This window comes from Platalea leucorodia (genome assembly GCF_965183815.1).
Source record: "Platalea leucorodia genome assembly, contig: HAP1_HAP1_SCAFFOLD_100, whole genome shotgun sequence".
NCBI classification, from domain to species: domain Eukaryota; kingdom Metazoa; phylum Chordata; class Aves; order Pelecaniformes; family Threskiornithidae; genus Platalea; species Platalea leucorodia.
The window spans coordinates 64149-82131 of record NW_028121429.1 but is presented as its reverse complement, the minus strand read 5'-3'; the positions used below and the strand labels follow the sequence as shown (position 1 = coordinate 82131).

Genomic DNA, 17983 nt, shown 5'->3' with positions numbered 1-17983 from the left:
GCCCCAACCCCTCTAAAGGGCACAGCATCTTTTACAGGGCAGAGAGGTGTCTCAGCCTCCCCAGTAGCCCCAGGCTTGGAGGCTGGCCATGACAGCAGGAAACAGAGGGCTGTGACAGTGTCCCTCCTGCTGTCATGCTCAGGAGATCCCCACCACCAGCAGCCTGCTTCCGCCCTGTGCCAGTCCTGCTCCCCAGGACAGCGCGAGGGTCCTGGCCCTGGGGCTCCCCTAGTAGCTCCTGCTGCCCCAGCAGCACAGAAGCCTGCCCCAACTGGTCACGCAGGAACGGGGTTCTCCCCTCCACAGCCTTGGTGCCCTGCTCTTCTCCCTGGACACCCCTTCTCCCCAGAGAGCCTTTCCCCAGGGGAGTGTGTCCATGCTGGCCTGGCCGGCCATTCCTGCACCCCTGGCCACGCTCCCCACAGGGCCCTGAGCTGGTGGTGCTGCTCTGCAGAGCGAGGGGACTGTGGTGCCCTGGGGCCATGGGGTGGCCCTGCACTGGCCATGCTGGTCAGGGTGAGAAGCAGACCCAGCCAGGCAGGGATCACTGCTGCTCAGCCCCTTTCCCTCTTCCACTTCCCAACTGGCCTGTGACCAAGGAAGGTGCTCAGTAGGACCCTGACACATTTCCATATGCCTCTGTGTTTGGCTGCTGCACTAAACCTGACATGTGGTATTTCAGCTAGGGTGTCATGGATCACTCTCCAGTGTCACGTCCCTTGGCCTTCTGCTTGCTAACAGCCCATCCTGGGATTGCAGAGAAAGAGCGCCCTTGGATGCAGCCCATGTGCTCAGTAGACTCCGAAGGGGTGAGCTTGCTTAAGGAGCCCCTGACTTGATCTTCATCCACTGCTGGTTGTTCTCTTCCTCCTTGAGTCCTGCCTGAGGGCACAAAGACCTGGGAGAGCTTGCTGGTGAAGGCAGAGGAAAAGAAGACATCGTGTACTTCAGACCGAGCTGCATCTACTCTTGCTAAATTCAGCAGTGGCCCACTTCACCTTTCTGTGGTTTTGTCATGGTTAAGGAAGATGTAGCAGCTTACCTTGTTGCCCTCTGACATCGCTTGCAAGCTTGACCTTTTGGGGAGCTTTGATTCTCCTAATACAATCCTTATTTCTCCAGACAACATTTCTAAACTCCTCCTTTGGAGCCTCTCCCTGCTTCCACCTCCTAGTGGCACTGGAGCTCAGCCATGAGGTTCCTGTTCAGCTCAGTGGGTTTCCTGAGGTGAAGGGTTGTTTCCCTGCGTATGAGGACAGACCCTTCCTGTGCCCGGAGGAAGATGTCCTTAAAGGTCTCTCAGCTTTCATAGATTTTTCCCTCTCAGGGCTTCCTCTCCATGGGATCTCCTACTACCAGAGCCCTCAGCAGGACAATGTCTGCTTCTCTCAGAGAGAGATCCCAAACCTGAGCTCTGCTGGTCTTCTGCCTTACATCCCTTGGGAACTGGGACGCAACATTTTCATGGTCATCACAGCCAAGGCTGACACTTCAACATCCCTGACCGGCCCTGACTCACCCTCTTGGCCAGCTTGGCAGCTGGGAAAAGAAGTTGACCCCAAGACTCTCCAGGACCCCATGGGACTGTTTGCACCCAAGCACTTTGCCCATCCAGTGAGTGCAAGGGTCGCTGATATGGGGACTTCCTCAGGCTGCCTACAGAAGACTTTGTCCACTTCTTCACCCTGACTGAGTGGGTCTAACTCCCACCTTCATGTCACCTTCACTGGTTTCTCCTCTGGTCCTCACCCACAAACGCTCACGCAGCCTGTCTTCTGCCCCACCATACATTCAACCTGCCCCATCCTTCATAGAGGGCATGCCCCGGTCTCATTCTCCCACCTTCCCCAACCACCTCCAGTGTCTCCTAAAGAGCCTGTATCTATCCATCACAGTACCCAAAGCTGTGCAACCTCTCCCACCACGTAACCGCCGTGGTTCCCTCAGAAGCTCTGTGATGGAATAAGGGGCTCCAGATGCTCCTGCCTGTGTCCCAGGCTGAGGGCATTGGTGCACACTCTGGTTGCAGCAGCTCAGCAAAGGCTTCTCATGGAGAAAACTGGAACCAAGCACCCAGGACCCCGCATATCCAAAGGCTTTGCTTCAGAGCAAAGGTGTGCTGGGAAGGATGGCAGGTGGCAATGTAATGATGAAATGAGATGCTCATGAAGACAACAAACCCTGCAGTCCCCGAGGCAGAGAAACGCAGACCTGGGTCATAATGGCCTTGCAAGAGAGAAGTTTGCTGCCTGAGCTGACTCGGCAGCACCTTGTGCCAATCTCCAGGAACACAAGGTACCCCTGAGAAAGTCCCTAGGTGAGGTAAGCCTGCACTCCAGCCAGCCTGTGGACATCAGTGGCATGGGGTTTTTTCAGTATCATCAGGTAGGTGGGCAGAGGAGAGGGGAGAAGAGAACTGTCAGGGGTTGAGAGTACAGGGACATGAGTGGAGACCCTGGTGTGATGCGCCTTCCAATCTTGCAGCAGATGTGGGTGTAGACGAGATGGACCTTGCCTCCTTGCCGGGGTGTTGGCATTCAGGTGCTGGCACAAAGGCACTGGACTCCTTTGGGAGGCCCTGCTGTGTCTGCCCAGACCCCACTCTAGTGGGACATGGCTTTCCTGGAGGTCCTGTGCCATGTTTGGCAGCCACAGGCAGTTTCACTGGGCACCCCAGCCTCCCCTGGCATGGCACTAGAGGCCTTTCTGATGCCATTTAAAACAGAGCCTAGAAACAAGGTAGGTGCCTTCACTGCAGGGATGTGCACATGCCTGAATTTTGCAGTGAGCTGAGCTCTAGGGAGTGCAGAGGATGGTGCTGCGAGGCAGATCTGACCCTCCTTCTCGTGCACTCCTCCTCTTGGTCAGCTGAAAGTCCAGCAGCTGCCATGGAAATGTGGGTCTGACAGACGTTCAGATGCCCTAAACATTGGGTGTAACCTGAGGTGGCCAAGGGACCCTCCCCACCAGCCTCACAGCTGATGCTCAGGCAGGTGTGGGTGTCCCAGGTATGCTCCATCAGAGCCTGCAGACACATCCACAAGTCTTGGACCACCCCTGGCACCTCAAATGCCACCAGGAGTTTGTGTGAGAGCAGCTGACTGCCACCTCCTATCCCCACAGATCCCAGTGGGTGCTCAGGGCAGGGGCTGGTCTGCAGGCACCTATTTTGTGCACCCTGAGCTGAAGCAAGAGGAATCCCAGAGGCTGTGGGTCTATGGGGTGCATGGGGGAGAGCCGAACCCCACTGCAGTCTCTGGTGAGGAGAAACCTTATGGGCACAGCTGAATCCCTGCCCTGCGCTGGGGGGGAAATGATCTGTTCCTGTCACTGCCAAGGTGTCCTGCCTGGCAATGTGATGGGGAGAGGGGTAAAGGGACGGGAACATTTCCACCTCTCGTAGACCACCACGCCATGTTTGGGAAAATGCCACTTCTAAAATGCATCTCTCCAGCATTCAGAGAGGGACAGGCAGTGATGACATCAGTCTGTGTCAGCCCTCCCTCCCCAGGAGAGACCCTGCTGCCTCTCAGGCGCTGTCAGCGCTTAGAGCCCCAGGGACACCTGGAGGGAGCCCAGAGGGGCAGAGAAAGTGGTGCCTTGGGCTGGGCCTCTGCTGCTGAGCTGGGCTGGGCTCCTGGGATGGAGGCAGCTCATGGCAAGCAGGCAGGGCTGCAGAGAGACAGCTCTGCCCAGGAGCAGCTCCTCTGCGAAGGGCAGCAGGGCTGAGGGCACTGCCTGCAGGCACCAAGGGGAGAGGAGCAAGGCAGAGAGAGGTTGAAGGCAGCCTGGAGTGGGAATGCTTTGAGCTGAGAGCTCATTGTGGGAGAAATCTTCACATCCCTTGACAAGGTAAGTCCCTAGAAGCAGGGCAGTGAAGCTGCAGTTGCTGGAGGGATCTCCAAAAGCTGCTACATCCCACAGCCTGTGGGATCTTTAAGTGTTATTCTCACAGCTTCTCAAGGGTAGAGGAGGAAGACATGTTGTAGAGCAGGTTTTCCCTGCTGCACCATCAGAGGAACAGGGCATGATGGCTGCCTTCCTCTGGGGATGACTGCAAGGATGTTAAGCCTGGTGCACAGCCAGGGATGCCCAGGGCTGTCCTTCAGAGCAGGGTCCCTGTGCCCCAGCGGTCTGTGTGCGAGGGTCAGTGCTCAGCCTGCCCGGGGAGCTCCCAACGGCGCTGTGGGGAGAATCTGTGGGTGGAAGAAGGGACCTGTGGTAGAGCAGGGTCCTTCTGCTGTTGAGAGGGTGCTGCATGGGTCAGGGCTGCTCACAGCTCCAGTTCAGCCCCAGAATATTTCCTAAGGGATGTTTCAAGGAGAAGGTCATGGCAGGGATTGCCATAAAGATAATGAAGATTTTCTCACTTTGTGTTTTCAGTTTCCTATTTTGGGTGGGGGTGTAGTGGAAAAGGGATAAACGGGAAAAAAATCTATTAACTTGAAAGAAGTGACCGAGTGATCAGTAAGTCTGATAGGAGCCTCCTAAAGTGCCCTCAGCCACTGCTCTGACAAAGGACAGCACCAGCATCACCTCTGCTGGACCCATCAGGGTTCTTCTGACCTGCCCTTTTCCACCTGCAAACAGGAACATGCACCCAGCCAGTGCCCTGCAAACAGGCAGGTTTCTGGAGGGCCAAGGTGAGTGCACAGAGGTTGGCATGGGGTCTGTTAGCGCTGACAGGGAAAAGCCATGGGACAGGGAAACACCTCCCAGCAGGAAAATCTCCAGGCAGCAGGGATATGATCAGGAAATGAGAGGAAACTAAAAGCATAAGTGCTATGGAAGAGAGAACGCAGAAAACGCTGTATGATCCCCTCCAATGCAGACGCCTTCCTCTGAACAAGCCCCCTTGCCTCCTCTCCCACCCACCAAAGCCTCTGCCCTCAGGGCTGGGGGCTCCAAGGCGTGAACCACCTCCTCTGCAGCCAGAGCTCCAGCAGAGCCGTGGTGCAGCTCTGCAGCCACGGGCCCACTTCCCTCTGCAGAGCGCAGGGGCTGAGAGCAGCTGCCCGGCAATGGTGGTGTCTGGGAGGTGGCGTGCACAGCTGGGGAAGGGGAACGCTGTCTGAGTGCCCCAGTGCCTCTGCCCTGGCCTCTCTCAGCCACACCCTCACTGTATATTTGCTTGTTTCTCCACTGGTCTGTGTTCTTGCTGTGGTTCTTGCTGCCAGGCTCTCTGGGGACGGGAGTTTCAGCTACAGTCACACACTGATCTTGTGGGTCCTTTCATGCAGTTCTGTCCATGGGAACAGATGTCCCAGCTTTGATGCTATGGACATTGAAGCCTGTGGGGCTGGGGAACGAGCTGAATCTCCCTTACTCAAATGCCATCATTAGCAAATTTGGCTATCTCCTTGAAGATTCCTTCCAAGTTGTGAGCGTCCCTGCAAGATGCAAACCTGCCCTTAACAACTTTCTGTTATCTGAAATCCCCATGGAGAAGTGCACACATGCTATGACAGGGAAAATGGTGATGGGGTTGTGAAATGAGCCATGTGTGTCCTGGGCTAAATGTTGAGCGTTGAGACCTTGAGAAAGGGTGAAACATTTAGTGGTCAAAGACGGATCCCTCTGCTCAGAGCAGTGATTGGTGGCTTTTCAGGGTTATATGACAATGTGATCACCCTCCACCTCAGAAAGCTGCAAGCCCAGAGAAACTGGGAACTTCATGGAGGGACAAACCATCATCCCTCACTTCACTAAGCCACAGGCACTCCTCTTGCCTCGCAGAACTCCCTCTGTTCTCCCTGAGTGCAGCAGAAATGCTGAGGCTTTCTGACATCCAAGAACACTCCCCAGGGTGGGAGGGGAGGAGGAGATGTAAAAAACCCCAACCTCTCAACCTGCCTTCTGCCACCTCAGTTCCTTATCACTGGGAGTGCAGATGCTGACAGGACCTTCTGTGTTAGGAGCAGTTTCATGAGACAAGGTCAAACACCAGGACTGACCCTGCCCCCACTCTTCCCATGAACCCACTGCTGCAGAGCAGGGCTGACCTCTCGGCAGCCAGCGGGCACAGACCCTGATCCTCATGGCATGTTCAGCCAGCACCAACCAGGGCTGCAGTCACAGAGCTGAAGGAAGGTCTCCTAGAAAAGGAAAAGGGTGTCTGTGTGTATGAGAAATGGCTTTGATTTTGCTCAGAGAAATCTCCCTAACTTGTCACTCTCTTTTCCTTCTTGAACAGATCCCCATGCCCAGAGGCAGCAAATGTCCAACAGCAGCTCCATCACCCAGTTCCTCCTCCTGGCATTCACAGACACACGGGAGCTGCAGCTCTTGCACTTCTGGCTCTTCTTGGCCATCTACCTGGCTGCCCTCCTGGGCAATGGCCTCATCATCACTGCCATAGTCTGCAACCACCACCTCCAAACCCCCATGTACTTCTTCCTCCTCAACCTCTCCCTCCTTGACCTGGGCTCCATCTCCACCACTCTCCCCAAATCCATGGCCAATTCCCTCTGGAACACCAGGACCATATCATACACAGCATGCATTGCACAGATGTTTCTCTTTCTGTTCTTGATGTCAGCAGAATATTCTCTCCTCACTATCATGGCCTATGACCGCTACGTTGCCATCTGCAAACCCCTGCACTACAGGACCCTCCTGGGCAGCAGAGCTTGTGTCCACATGGCAGCAGCTGCCTGGGGCACTGGGTTTCTCAATGGTCTCTTGCACACTGCCAATACATTTTCCCTCCCCCTCTGCCAAGGCAATGCTGTGGACCAGTTCTTTTGTGAAATCCCCCACATCCTCAAGCTCTCCTGCTCACACTCCTACCACAGCGAGGCTAGGCTTATTGTGGTTAGTCTTGCTTTAGCTTTTGGGTGTTCTGTTTTCATTGTGGTGTCCTATGTGCAGATCTTCAGGGCCGTGCTGAGGATCCCCTCTGAGCAGGGACGCCACAAAGCCTTTTCCACGTGCCTCCCTCACCTGGCCGTGGTCTCCCTGTTTATCAGCACTGCCATGTTTGCCTACGTGAAGCCCCACTCCATCTCCTCCCCATCGCTGGACCTGGTGGTGTCAGTTCTGTACTCAGTGGTGCCTCCAGCAGTGAACCCCCTCATCTACAGCATGAGGAACCAGCACCTCAAGGATGCAGTTTGGAAGCTGATAACTGGCTGTGTTTCTGAAGCAATAAAGTGCCCATCATCTTCTTCATAGCAGGTATAACGTAACTCATTACAGGCCCCGCCTGTCTTCTGTATTTTGTTGTTGGTGGTGGGTTTTTGCTTGTGATAATGTTGTCATCCCCCTCCTAATTTACTGTCTGCCTTTATTTTCTGACTGAGTGGCTGTGTCAATGAGGACCTGTGCGCCCTGTGCGTTTAAACAAAATAAAGGCCTTTCCTTGACTTCTTCTTTCCCAATATCCTTCCTCCAAGGGCTTTTAGAGCTGCAGGGACAGTTCCTGTGTGCATGGGTGGAGCAGAAAAGAGTCCCAGCATGGCAGCACTGCCAGGGAGCACCAGCACTTGGTCTTCCAGGGCTGTTCTCTTGCCACTTCCACACTCTCTTCCTGATCCCTTGCCTTGGTGTCAGCCCTTTAAGCTCTGGCAGCTTGGTCACAATTGTGCTGCATAGTAGTCCTTTGACCACAGGAAGGGACAGGCAACGGGCACTTCTGTGACAGAGCTGGCCTCCATAAGAGCATTTCCATAAAGAAGGGTGATTTCCTCAGACAGTGCCTGAAGGCTTAGGTCTGCTTCCAATTTTTTCTCAAGACCATGCCCAGGAATATGGCCTGTACATGGAAACACCAGTATACAGCTAAACAATGTGAGTGTGCAGGGTTGGGGCCCGCAGCAGCGTCCTCGCACAGCTGGGCCCCCTGCGTGAGACCTGAAGGACCAGCAGAGCTGGGTCTGGTCTGTGCCTGTGTTCGCTGTGCACCCTGGGGAAGCTGCCCCAGGGCAATCATCCTGCACTAGCCCCTCACAACCACCATTGCCAGCACTGGCTTCTCACCCCAGCCTGAACAGGTTCTTTGTCCCTCCGTGGAAGGTCACCGAATGAGTAGGTCAGCAGTCCATGTTTGCATTGTAGAGAGGAGATGTAAGCATGCACATCACATACGTGAGCTGAGATGAACCTGAGTGAGCACAAATGCCATCAGCTATTCCTTGGCATTCCATGAAGGCCTGTGGGACAGACAGTGCCTCGAGGTCACTTCCCGTTGGGAGCAACATCCCATGGGAAACCACCTGAATGCAGCACTGGGATGTGCTTCCTTGAACTGAGGTCCCTGTGTCCATTCCTCATGACAAGGGGCATCTCAGGTGAGTGCAGAGCAGGGCGATACACCACAGGGCTATGGTGCCTCCCAGCCTCTGGCAGTGGCAGCAGGAGGCCAGAGAGTCCCTATGACTCCTGCTGTGCCCTGCCTCTGTGTGTAAGAGGGAAAGACTGTGTCTCTGAACACCCCTGGGTGCATAAGGAGTCCACGAGGCCAGCTCAGATGTGGACACCTGACAGAACCCTGCCCTTTCTGTGTGTGACTCCAGGAACAAACCCCACTGGCCCAGGGAGATTCATCTCAGCTGCCTCAGACAGGCTCATTGCAAGGGCTCCTGTCTGCTAAGTCACCCTTGCCCATGATCCTGGATTGTGCTCTCAAAAGTGCCTGAGCCATCAGAGAGGTTCTGGGGTCCCTGGAAAAGGCAGAGGTCAATCCCATTTGGAGGAAGGACAGGAATGGGAACTGGGAGAATTACAGGCTGGTCAGCCTGCCTCTGTCCCTGGGAAGGGGATGGGCCAAATACTGCTGCAGCCATTTCCAGGCACTTGAATGACAAGAAAGGGATTGCTGAACCACAACGGGCAGGGGAAAGAAAGGCGTGTTGTGTACATGGAATTTTGCAAGGCCTTGGTCTCCCGTGGTGTCCTTATAGCCAGATTAGTGCTATCCGGGCTGAAGAAGCAGACATTGGGCAGGAATCTGGCTGGACGATCAAGCCCAAATGTCACCAGTGGTACAAAGTCCTCTGGGCAGCCAGCTGCTGATGGCATCCCTCAGTGACCAGCACTTGGGCCAACACCGTGGAATGTCTTTATTATCGCCCTGTATGATGTGATGGAGTGCACTTTCAGCTCCTTTCTGGATGATGCAAAGCTGGGCGGAGGCCTTGAACAACCTCATCTAGTTCACCCTGCCTTGAGCAGGAGAGTGAGGCAAGATGATGTTCAGGGCTCTCTTCAGACACGATTTATTCTATGGCTCAGTGAATCTTTCCCTTGGAGAGGTTTTTGAAGAGAGAATAGGTGGAGGTCTGTGATGATCGCCCTGGGGCAGCTTGCTCGCGGTGTGCAGGGACTATGGCACAGACCGGGTCCTGCTCTGCTGGCCCTTCAGGTCTCTGCCAGGCCTGGCTGTGTGAGGACACTGCTGTGTGCCCCCACCCTCCACACTCACACAGCTGAGCTGTACGCTGGTGTTTTCGTTTCCTGGGAACTTTCCAGACCAGCCCTTCCCCAGCTCTCCCCACCTCCTCTGCCCTCTCCCCATCCCATCCCAGGAGAGCAGCCCAGTCTGTGCTGGCCCCATGGCAATGCCAGCCACGGGGTACTGCAGAGCTCTGGGCACTCACCCCACAGCCCCAACCCCTCTAAAGGGCACAGCATCTTTTACAGGGCAGAGAGGTGTCTCAGCCTCCCCAGTAGCCCCAGGCTTGGAGGCTGGCCATGACAGCAGGAAACAGAGGGCTGTGACAGTGTCCCTCCTGCTGTCATGCTCAGGAGATCCCCACCACCAGCAGCCTGCTTCCGCCCTGTGCCAGTCCTGCTCCCCAGGACAGCGCGAGGGTCCTGGCCCTGGGGCTCCCCTAGTAGCTCCTGCTGCCCCAGCAGCACAGAAGCCTGCCCCAACTGGTCACGCAGGAACGGGGTTCTCCCCTCCACAGCCTTGGTGCCCTGCTCTTCTCCCTGGACACCCCTTCTCCCCAGAGAGCCTTTCCCCAGGGGAGTGTGTCCATGCTGGCCTGGCCGGCCATTCCTGCACCCCTGGCCACGCTCCCCACAGGGCCCTGAGCTGGTGGTGCTGCTCTGCAGAGCGAGGGGACTGTGGTGCCCTGGGGCCATGGGGTGGCCCTGCACTGGCCATGCTGGTCAGGGTGAGAAGCAGACCCAGCCAGGCAGGGATCACTGCTGCTCAGCCCCTTTCCCTCTTCCACTTCCCAACTGGCCTGTGACCAAGGAAGGTGCTCAGTAGGACCCTGACACATTTCCATATGCCTCTGTGTTTGGCTGCTGCACTAAACCTGACATGTGGTATTTCAGCTAGGGTGTCATGGATCACTCTCCAGTGTCACGTCCCTTGGCCTTCTGCTTGCTAACAGCCCATCCTGGGATTGCAGAGAAAGAGCGCCCTTGGATGCAGCCCATGTGCTCAGTAGACTCCGAAGGGGTGAGCTTGCTTAAGGAGCCCCTGACTTGATCTTCATCCACTGCTGGTTGTTCTCTTCCTCCTTGAGTCCTGCCTGAGGGCACAAAGACCTGGGAGAGCTTGCTGGTGAAGGCAGAGGAAAAGAAGACATCGTGTACTTCAGACCGAGCTGCATCTACTCTTGCTAAATTCAGCAGTGGCCCACTTCACCTTTCTGTGGTTTTGTCATGGTTAAGGAAGATGTAGCAGCTTACCTTGTTGCCCTCTGACATCGCTTGCAAGCTTGACCTTTTGGGGAGCTTTGATTCTCCTAATACAATCCTTATTTCTCCAGACAACATTTCTAAACTCCTCCTTTGGAGCCTCTCCCTGCTTCCACCTCCTAGTGGCACTGGAGCTCAGCCATGAGGTTCCTGTTCAGCTCAGTGGGTTTCCTGAGGTGAAGGGTTGTTTCCCTGCGTATGAGGACAGACCCTTCCTGTGCCCGGAGGAAGATGTCCTTAAAGGTCTCTCAGCTTTCATAGATTTTTCCCTCTCAGGGCTTCCTCTCCATGGGATCTCCTACTACCAGAGCCCTCAGCAGGACAATGTCTGCTTCTCTCAGAGAGAGATCCCAAACCTGAGCTCTGCTGGTCTTCTGCCTTACATCCCTTGGGAACTGGGACGCAACATTTTCATGGTCATCACAGCCAAGGCTGACACTTCAACATCCCTGACCGGCCCTGACTCACCCTCTTGGCCAGCTTGGCAGCTGGGAAAAGAAGTTGACCCCAAGACTCTCCAGGACCCCATGGGACTGTTTGCACCCAAGCACTTTGCCCATCCAGTGAGTGCAAGGGTCGCTGATATGGGGACTTCCTCAGGCTGCCTACAGAAGACTTTGTCCACTTCTTCACCCTGACTGAGTGGGTCTAACTCCCACCTTCATGTCACCTTCACTGGTTTCTCCTCTGGTCCTCACCCACAAACGCTCACGCAGCCTGTCTTCTGCCCCACCATACATTCAACCTGCCCCATCCTTCATAGAGGGCATGCCCCGGTCTCATTCTCCCACCTTCCCCAACCACCTCCAGTGTCTCCTAAAGAGCCTGTATCTATCCATCACAGTACCCAAAGCTGTGCAACCTCTCCCACCACGTAACCGCCGTGGTTCCCTCAGAAGCTCTGTGATGGAATAAGGGGCTCCAGATGCTCCTGCCTGTGTCCCAGGCTGAGGGCATTGGTGCACACTCTGGTTGCAGCAGCTCAGCAAAGGCTTCTCATGGAGAAAACTGGAACCAAGCACCCAGGACCCCGCATATCCAAAGGCTTTGCTTCAGAGCAAAGGTGTGCTGGGAAGGATGGCAGGTGGCAATGTAATGATGAAATGAGATGCTCATGAAGACAACAAACCCTGCAGTCCCCGAGGCAGAGAAACGCAGACCTGGGTCATAATGGCCTTGCAAGAGAGAAGTTTGCTGCCTGAGCTGACTCGGCAGCACCTTGTGCCAATCTCCAGGAACACAAGGTACCCCTGAGAAAGTCCCTAGGTGAGGTAAGCCTGCACTCCAGCCAGCCTGTGGACATCAGTGGCATGGGGTTTTTTCAGTATCATCAGGTAGGTGGGCAGAGGAGAGGGGAGAAGAGAACTGTCAGGGGTTGAGAGTACAGGGACATGAGTGGAGACCCTGGTGTGATGCGCCTTCCAATCTTGCAGCAGATGTGGGTGTAGACGAGATGGACCTTGCCTCCTTGCCGGGGTGTTGGCATTCAGGTGCTGGCACAAAGGCACTGGACTCCTTTGGGAGGCCCTGCTGTGTCTGCCCAGACCCCACTCTAGTGGGACATGGCTTTCCTGGAGGTCCTGTGCCATGTTTGGCAGCCACAGGCAGTTTCACTGGGCACCCCAGCCTCCCCTGGCATGGCACTAGAGGCCTTTCTGATGCCATTTAAAACAGAGCCTAGAAACAAGGTAGGTGCCTTCACTGCAGGGATGTGCACATGCCTGAATTTTGCAGTGAGCTGAGCTCTAGGGAGTGCAGAGGATGGTGCTGCGAGGCAGATCTGACCCTCCTTCTCGTGCACTCCTCCTCTTGGTCAGCTGAAAGTCCAGCAGCTGCCATGGAAATGTGGGTCTGACAGACGTTCAGATGCCCTAAACATTGGGTGTAACCTGAGGTGGCCAAGGGACCCTCCCCACCAGCCTCACAGCTGATGCTCAGGCAGGTGTGAGTGTCCCAGGTATGCTCCATCAGAGCCTGCAGACACATCCACAAGTCTTGGACCACCCCTGGCACCTCAAATGCCACCAGGAGTTTGTGTGAGAGCAGCTGACTGCCACCTCCTATCCCCACAGATCCCAGTGGGTGCTCAGGGCAGGGGCTGGTCTGCAGGCACCTATTTTGTGCACCCTGAGCTGAAGCAAGAGGAATCCCAGAGGCTGTGGGTCTATGGGGTGCATGGGGGAGAGCCGAACCCCACTGCAGTCTCTGGTGAGGAGAAACCTTATGGGCACAGCTGAATCCCTGCCCTGCGCTGGGGGGGAAATGATCTGTTCCTGTCACTGCCAAGGTGTCCTGCCTGGCAATGTGATGGGGAGAGGGGTAAAGGGACGGGAACATTTCCACCTCTCGTAGACCACCACGCCATGTTTGGGAAAATGCCACTTCTAAAATGCATCTCTCCAGCATTCAGAGAGGGACAGGCAGTGATGACATCAGTCTGTGTCAGCCCTCCCTCCCCAGGAGAGACCCTGCTGCCTCTCAGGCGCTGTCAGCGCTTAGAGCCCCAGGGACACCTGGAGGGAGCCCAGAGGGGCAGAGAAAGTGGTGCCTTGGGCTGGGCCTCTGCTGCTGAGCTGGGCTGGGCTCCTGGGATGGAGGCAGCTCATGGCAAGCAGGCAGGGCTGCAGAGAGACAGCTCTGCCCAGGAGCAGCTCCTCTGCGAAGGGCAGCAGGGCTGAGGGCACTGCCTGCAGGCACCAAGGGGAGAGGAGCAAGGCAGAGAGAGGTTGAAGGCAGCCTGGAGTGGGAATGCTTTGAGCTGAGAGCTCATTGTGGGAGAAATCTTCACATCCCTTGACAAGGTAAGTCCCTAGAAGCAGGGCAGTGAAGCTGCAGTTGCTGGAGGGATCTCCAAAAGCTGCTACATCCCACAGCCTGTGGGATCTTTAAGTGTTATTCTCACAGCTTCTCAAGGGTAGAGGAGGAAGACATGTTGTAGAGCAGGTTTTCCCTGCTGCACCATCAGAGGAACAGGGCATGATGGCTGCCTTCCTCTGGGGATGACTGCAAGGATGTTAAGCCTGGTGCACAGCCAGGGATGCCCAGGGCTGTCCTTCAGAGCAGGGTCCCTGTGCCCCAGCGGTCTGTGTGCGAGGGTCAGTGCTCAGCCTGCCCGGGGAGCTCCCAACGGCGCTGTGGGGAGAATCTGTGGGTGGAAGAAGGGACCTGTGGTAGAGCAGGGTCCTTCTGCTGTTGAGAGGGTGCTGCATGGGTCAGGGCTGCTCACAGCTCCAGTTCAGCCCCAGAATATTTCCTAAGGGATGTTTCAAGGAGAAGGTCATGGCAGGGATTGCCATAAAGATAATGAAGATTTTCTCACTTTGTGTTTTCAGTTTCCTATTTTGGGTGGGGGTGTAGTGGAAAAGGGATAAACGGGAAAAAAATCTATTAACTTGAAAGAAGTGACCGAGTGATCAGTAAGTCTGATAGGAGCCTCCTAAAGTGCCCTCAGCCACTGCTCTGACAAAGGACAGCACCAGCATCACCTCTGCTGGACCCATCAGGGTTCTTCTGACCTGCCCTTTTCCACCTGCAAACAGGAACATGCACCCAGCCAGTGCCCTGCAAACAGGCAGGTTTCTGGAGGGCCAAGGTGAGTGCACAGAGGTTGGCATGGGGTCTGTTAGCGCTGACAGGGAAAAGCCATGGGACAGGGAAACACCTCCCAGCAGGAAAATCTCCAGGCAGCAGGGATATGATCAGGAAATGAGAGGAAACTAAAAGCATAAGTGCTATGGAAGAGAGAACGCAGAAAACGCTGTATGATCCCCTCCAATGCAGACGCCTTCCTCTGAACAAGCCCCCTTGCCTCCTCTCCCACCCACCAAAGCCTCTGCCCTCAGGGCTGGGGGCTCCAAGGCGTGAACCACCTCCTCTGCAGCCAGAGCTCCAGCAGAGCCGTGGTGCAGCTCTGCAGCCACGGGCCCACTTCCCTCTGCAGAGCGCAGGGGCTGAGAGCAGCTGCCCGGCAATGGTGGTGTCTGGGAGGTGGCGTGCACAGCTGGGGAAGGGGAACGCTGTCTGAGTGCCCCAGTGCCTCTGCCCTGGCCTCTCTCAGCCACACCCTCACTGTATATTTGCTTGTTTCTCCACTGGTCTGTGTTCTTGCTGTGGTTCTTGCTGCCAGGCTCTCTGGGGACGGGAGTTTCAGCTACAGTCACACACTGATCTTGTGGGTCCTTTCATGCAGTTCTGTCCATGGGAACAGATGTCCCAGCTTTGATGCTATGGACATTGAAGCCTGTGGGGCTGGGGAACGAGCTGAATCTCCCTTACTCAAATGCCATCATTAGCAAATTTGGCTATCTCCTTGAAGATTCCTTCCAAGTTGTGAGCGTCCCTGCAAGATGCAAACCTGCCCTTAACAACTTTCTGTTATCTGAAATCCCCATGGAGAAGTGCACACATGCTATGACAGGGAAAATGGTGATGGGGTTGTGAAATGAGCCATGTGTGTCCTGGGCTAAATGTTGAGCGTTGAGACCTTGAGAAAGGGTGAAACATTTAGTGGTCAAAGACGGATCCCTCTGCTCAGAGCAGTGATTGGTGGCTTTTCAGGGTTATATGACAATGTGATCACCCTCCACCTCAGAAAGCTGCAAGCCCAGAGAAACTGGGAACTTCATGGAGGGACAAACCATCATCCCTCACTTCACTAAGCCACAGGCACTCCTCTTGCCTCGCAGAACTCCCTCTGTTCTCCCTGAGTGCAGCAGAAATGCTGAGGCTTTCTGACATCCAAGAACACTCCCCAGGGTGGGAGGGGAGGAGGAGATGTAAAAAACCCCAACCTCTCAACCTGCCTTCTGCCACCTCAGTTCCTTATCACTGGGAGTGCAGATGCTGACAGGACCTTCTGTGTTAGGAGCAGTTTCATGAGACAAGGTCAAACACCAGGACTGACCCTGCCCCCACTCTTCCCATGAACCCACTGCTGCAGAGCAGGGCTGACCTCTCGGCAGCCAGCGGGCACAGACCCTGATCCTCATGGCATGTTCAGCCAGCACCAACCAGGGCTGCAGTCACAGAGCTGAAGGAAGGTCTCCTAGAAAAGGAAAAGGGTGTCTGTGTGTATGAGAAATGGCTTTGATTTTGCTCAGAGAAATCTCCCTAACTTGTCACTCTCTTTTCCTTCTTGAACAGATCCCCATGCCCAGAGGCAGCAAATGTCCAACAGCAGCTCCATCACCCAGTTCCTCCTCCTGGCATTCACAGACACACGGGAGCTGCAGCTCTTGCACTTCTGGCTCTTCTTGGCCATCTACCTGGCTGCCCTCCTGGGCAATGGCCTCATCATCACTGCCATAGTCTGCAACCACCACCTCCAAACCCCCATGTACTTCTTCCTCCTCAACCTCTCCCTCCTTGACCTGGGCTCCATCTCCACCACTCTCCCCAAATCCATGGCCAATTCCCTCTGGAACACCAGGACCATATCATACACAGCATGCATTGCACAGATGTTTCTCTTTCTGTTCTTGATGTCAGCAGAATATTCTCTCCTCACTATCATGGCCTATGACCGCTACGTTGCCATCTGCAAACCCCTGCACTACAGGACCCTCCTGGGCAGCAGAGCTTGTGTCCACATGGCAGCAGCTGCCTGGGGCACTGGGTTTCTCAATGGTCTCTTGCACACTGCCAATACATTTTCCCTCCCCCTCTGCCAAGGCAATGCTGTGGACCAGTTCTTTTGTGAAATCCCCCACATCCTCAAGCTCTCCTGCTCACACTCCTACCACAGCGAGGCTAGGCTTATTGTGGTTAGTCTTGCTTTAGCTTTTGGGTGTTCTGTTTTCATTGTGGTGTCCTATGTGCAGATCTTCAGGGCCGTGCTGAGGATCCCCTCTGAGCAGGGACGCCACAAAGCCTTTTCCACGTGCCTCCCTCACCTGGCCGTGGTCTCCCTGTTTATCAGCACTGCCATGTTTGCCTACGTGAAGCCCCACTCCATCTCCTCCCCATCGCTGGACCTGGTGGTGTCAGTTCTGTACTCAGTGGTGCCTCCAGCAGTGAACCCCCTCATCTACAGCATGAGGAACCAGCACCTCAAGGATGCAGTTTGGAAGCTGATAACTGGCTGTGTTTCTGAAGCAATAAAGTGCCCATCATCTTCTTCATAGCAGGTATAACGTAACTCATTACAGGCCCCGCCTGTCTTCTGTATTTTGTTGTTGGTGGTGGGTTTTTGCTTGTGATAATGTTGTCATCCCCCTCCTAATTTACTGTCTGCCTTTATTTTCTGACTGAGTGGCTGTGTCAATGAGGACCTGTGCGCCCTGTGCGTTTAAACAAAATAAAGGCCTTTCCTTGACTTCTTCTTTCCCAATATCCTTCCTCCAAGGGCTTTTAGAGCTGCAGGGACAGTTCCTGTGTGCATGGGTGGAGCAGAAAAGAGTCCCAGCATGGCAGCACTGCCAGGGAGCACCAGCACTTGGTCTTCCAGGGCTGTTCTCTTGCCACTTCCACACTCTCTTCCTGATCCCTTGCCTTGGTGTCAGCCCTTTAAGCTCTGGCAGCTTGGTCACAATTGTGCTGCATAGTAGTCCTTTGACCACAGGAAGGGACAGGCAACGGGCACTTCTGTGACAGAGCTGGCCTCCATAAGAGCATTTCCATAAAGAAGGGTGATTTCCTCAGACAGTGCCTGAAGGCTTAGGTCTGCTTCCAATTTTTTCTCAAGACCATGCCCAGGAATATGGCCTGTACATGGAAACACCAGTATACAGCTAAACAATGTGAGTGTGCAGGGTTGGGGCCCGCAGCAGCGTCCTCGCACAGCTGGGCCCCCTGCGTGAGACCTGAAGGACCAGCAGAGCTGGGTCTGGTCTGTGCCTGTGTTCGCTGTGCACCCTGGGGAAGCTGCCCCAGGGCAATCATCCTGCACTAGCCCCTCACAACCACCATTGCCAGCACTGGCTTCTCACCCCAGCCTGAACAGGTTCTTTGTCCCTCCGTGGAAGGTCACCGAATGAGTAGGTCAGCAGTCCATGTTTGCATTGTAGAGAGGAGATGTAAGCATGCACATCACATACGTGAGCTGAGATGAACCTGAGTGAGCACAAATGCCATCAGCTATTCCTTGGCATTCCATGAAGGCCTGTGGGACAGACAGTGCCTCGAGGTCACTTCCCGTTGGGAGCAACATCCCATGGGAAACCACCTGAATGCAGCACTGGGATGTGCTTCCTTGAACTGAGGTCCCTGTGTCCATTCCTCATGACAAGGGGCATCTCAGGTGAGTGCAGAGCAGGGCGATACACCACAGGGCTATGGTGCCTCCCAGCCTCTGGCAGTGGCAGCAGGAGGCCAGAGAGTCCCTATGACTCCT

General features: G+C 55.1%; 1 protein-coding gene across 1 annotated transcript; it reads left to right on the top strand.

Annotated features, from left to right (window-relative positions):
* Window positions 1–6216: 6216 nt before the first annotated feature.
* LOC309603471 (olfactory receptor 14J1-like) lies at window positions 6217–7173 on the top strand (the record flags this gene model as incomplete). Its single annotated transcript, XM_082338312.1, has 1 exon — window positions 6217–7173. One exon carries the CDS (start codon window positions 6217–6219, stop codon window positions 7171–7173), a length of 957 nt encoding a protein of 318 aa, XP_082194438.1.
* Between the last annotated feature and the right edge of the window lie 10810 nt (window positions 7174–17983).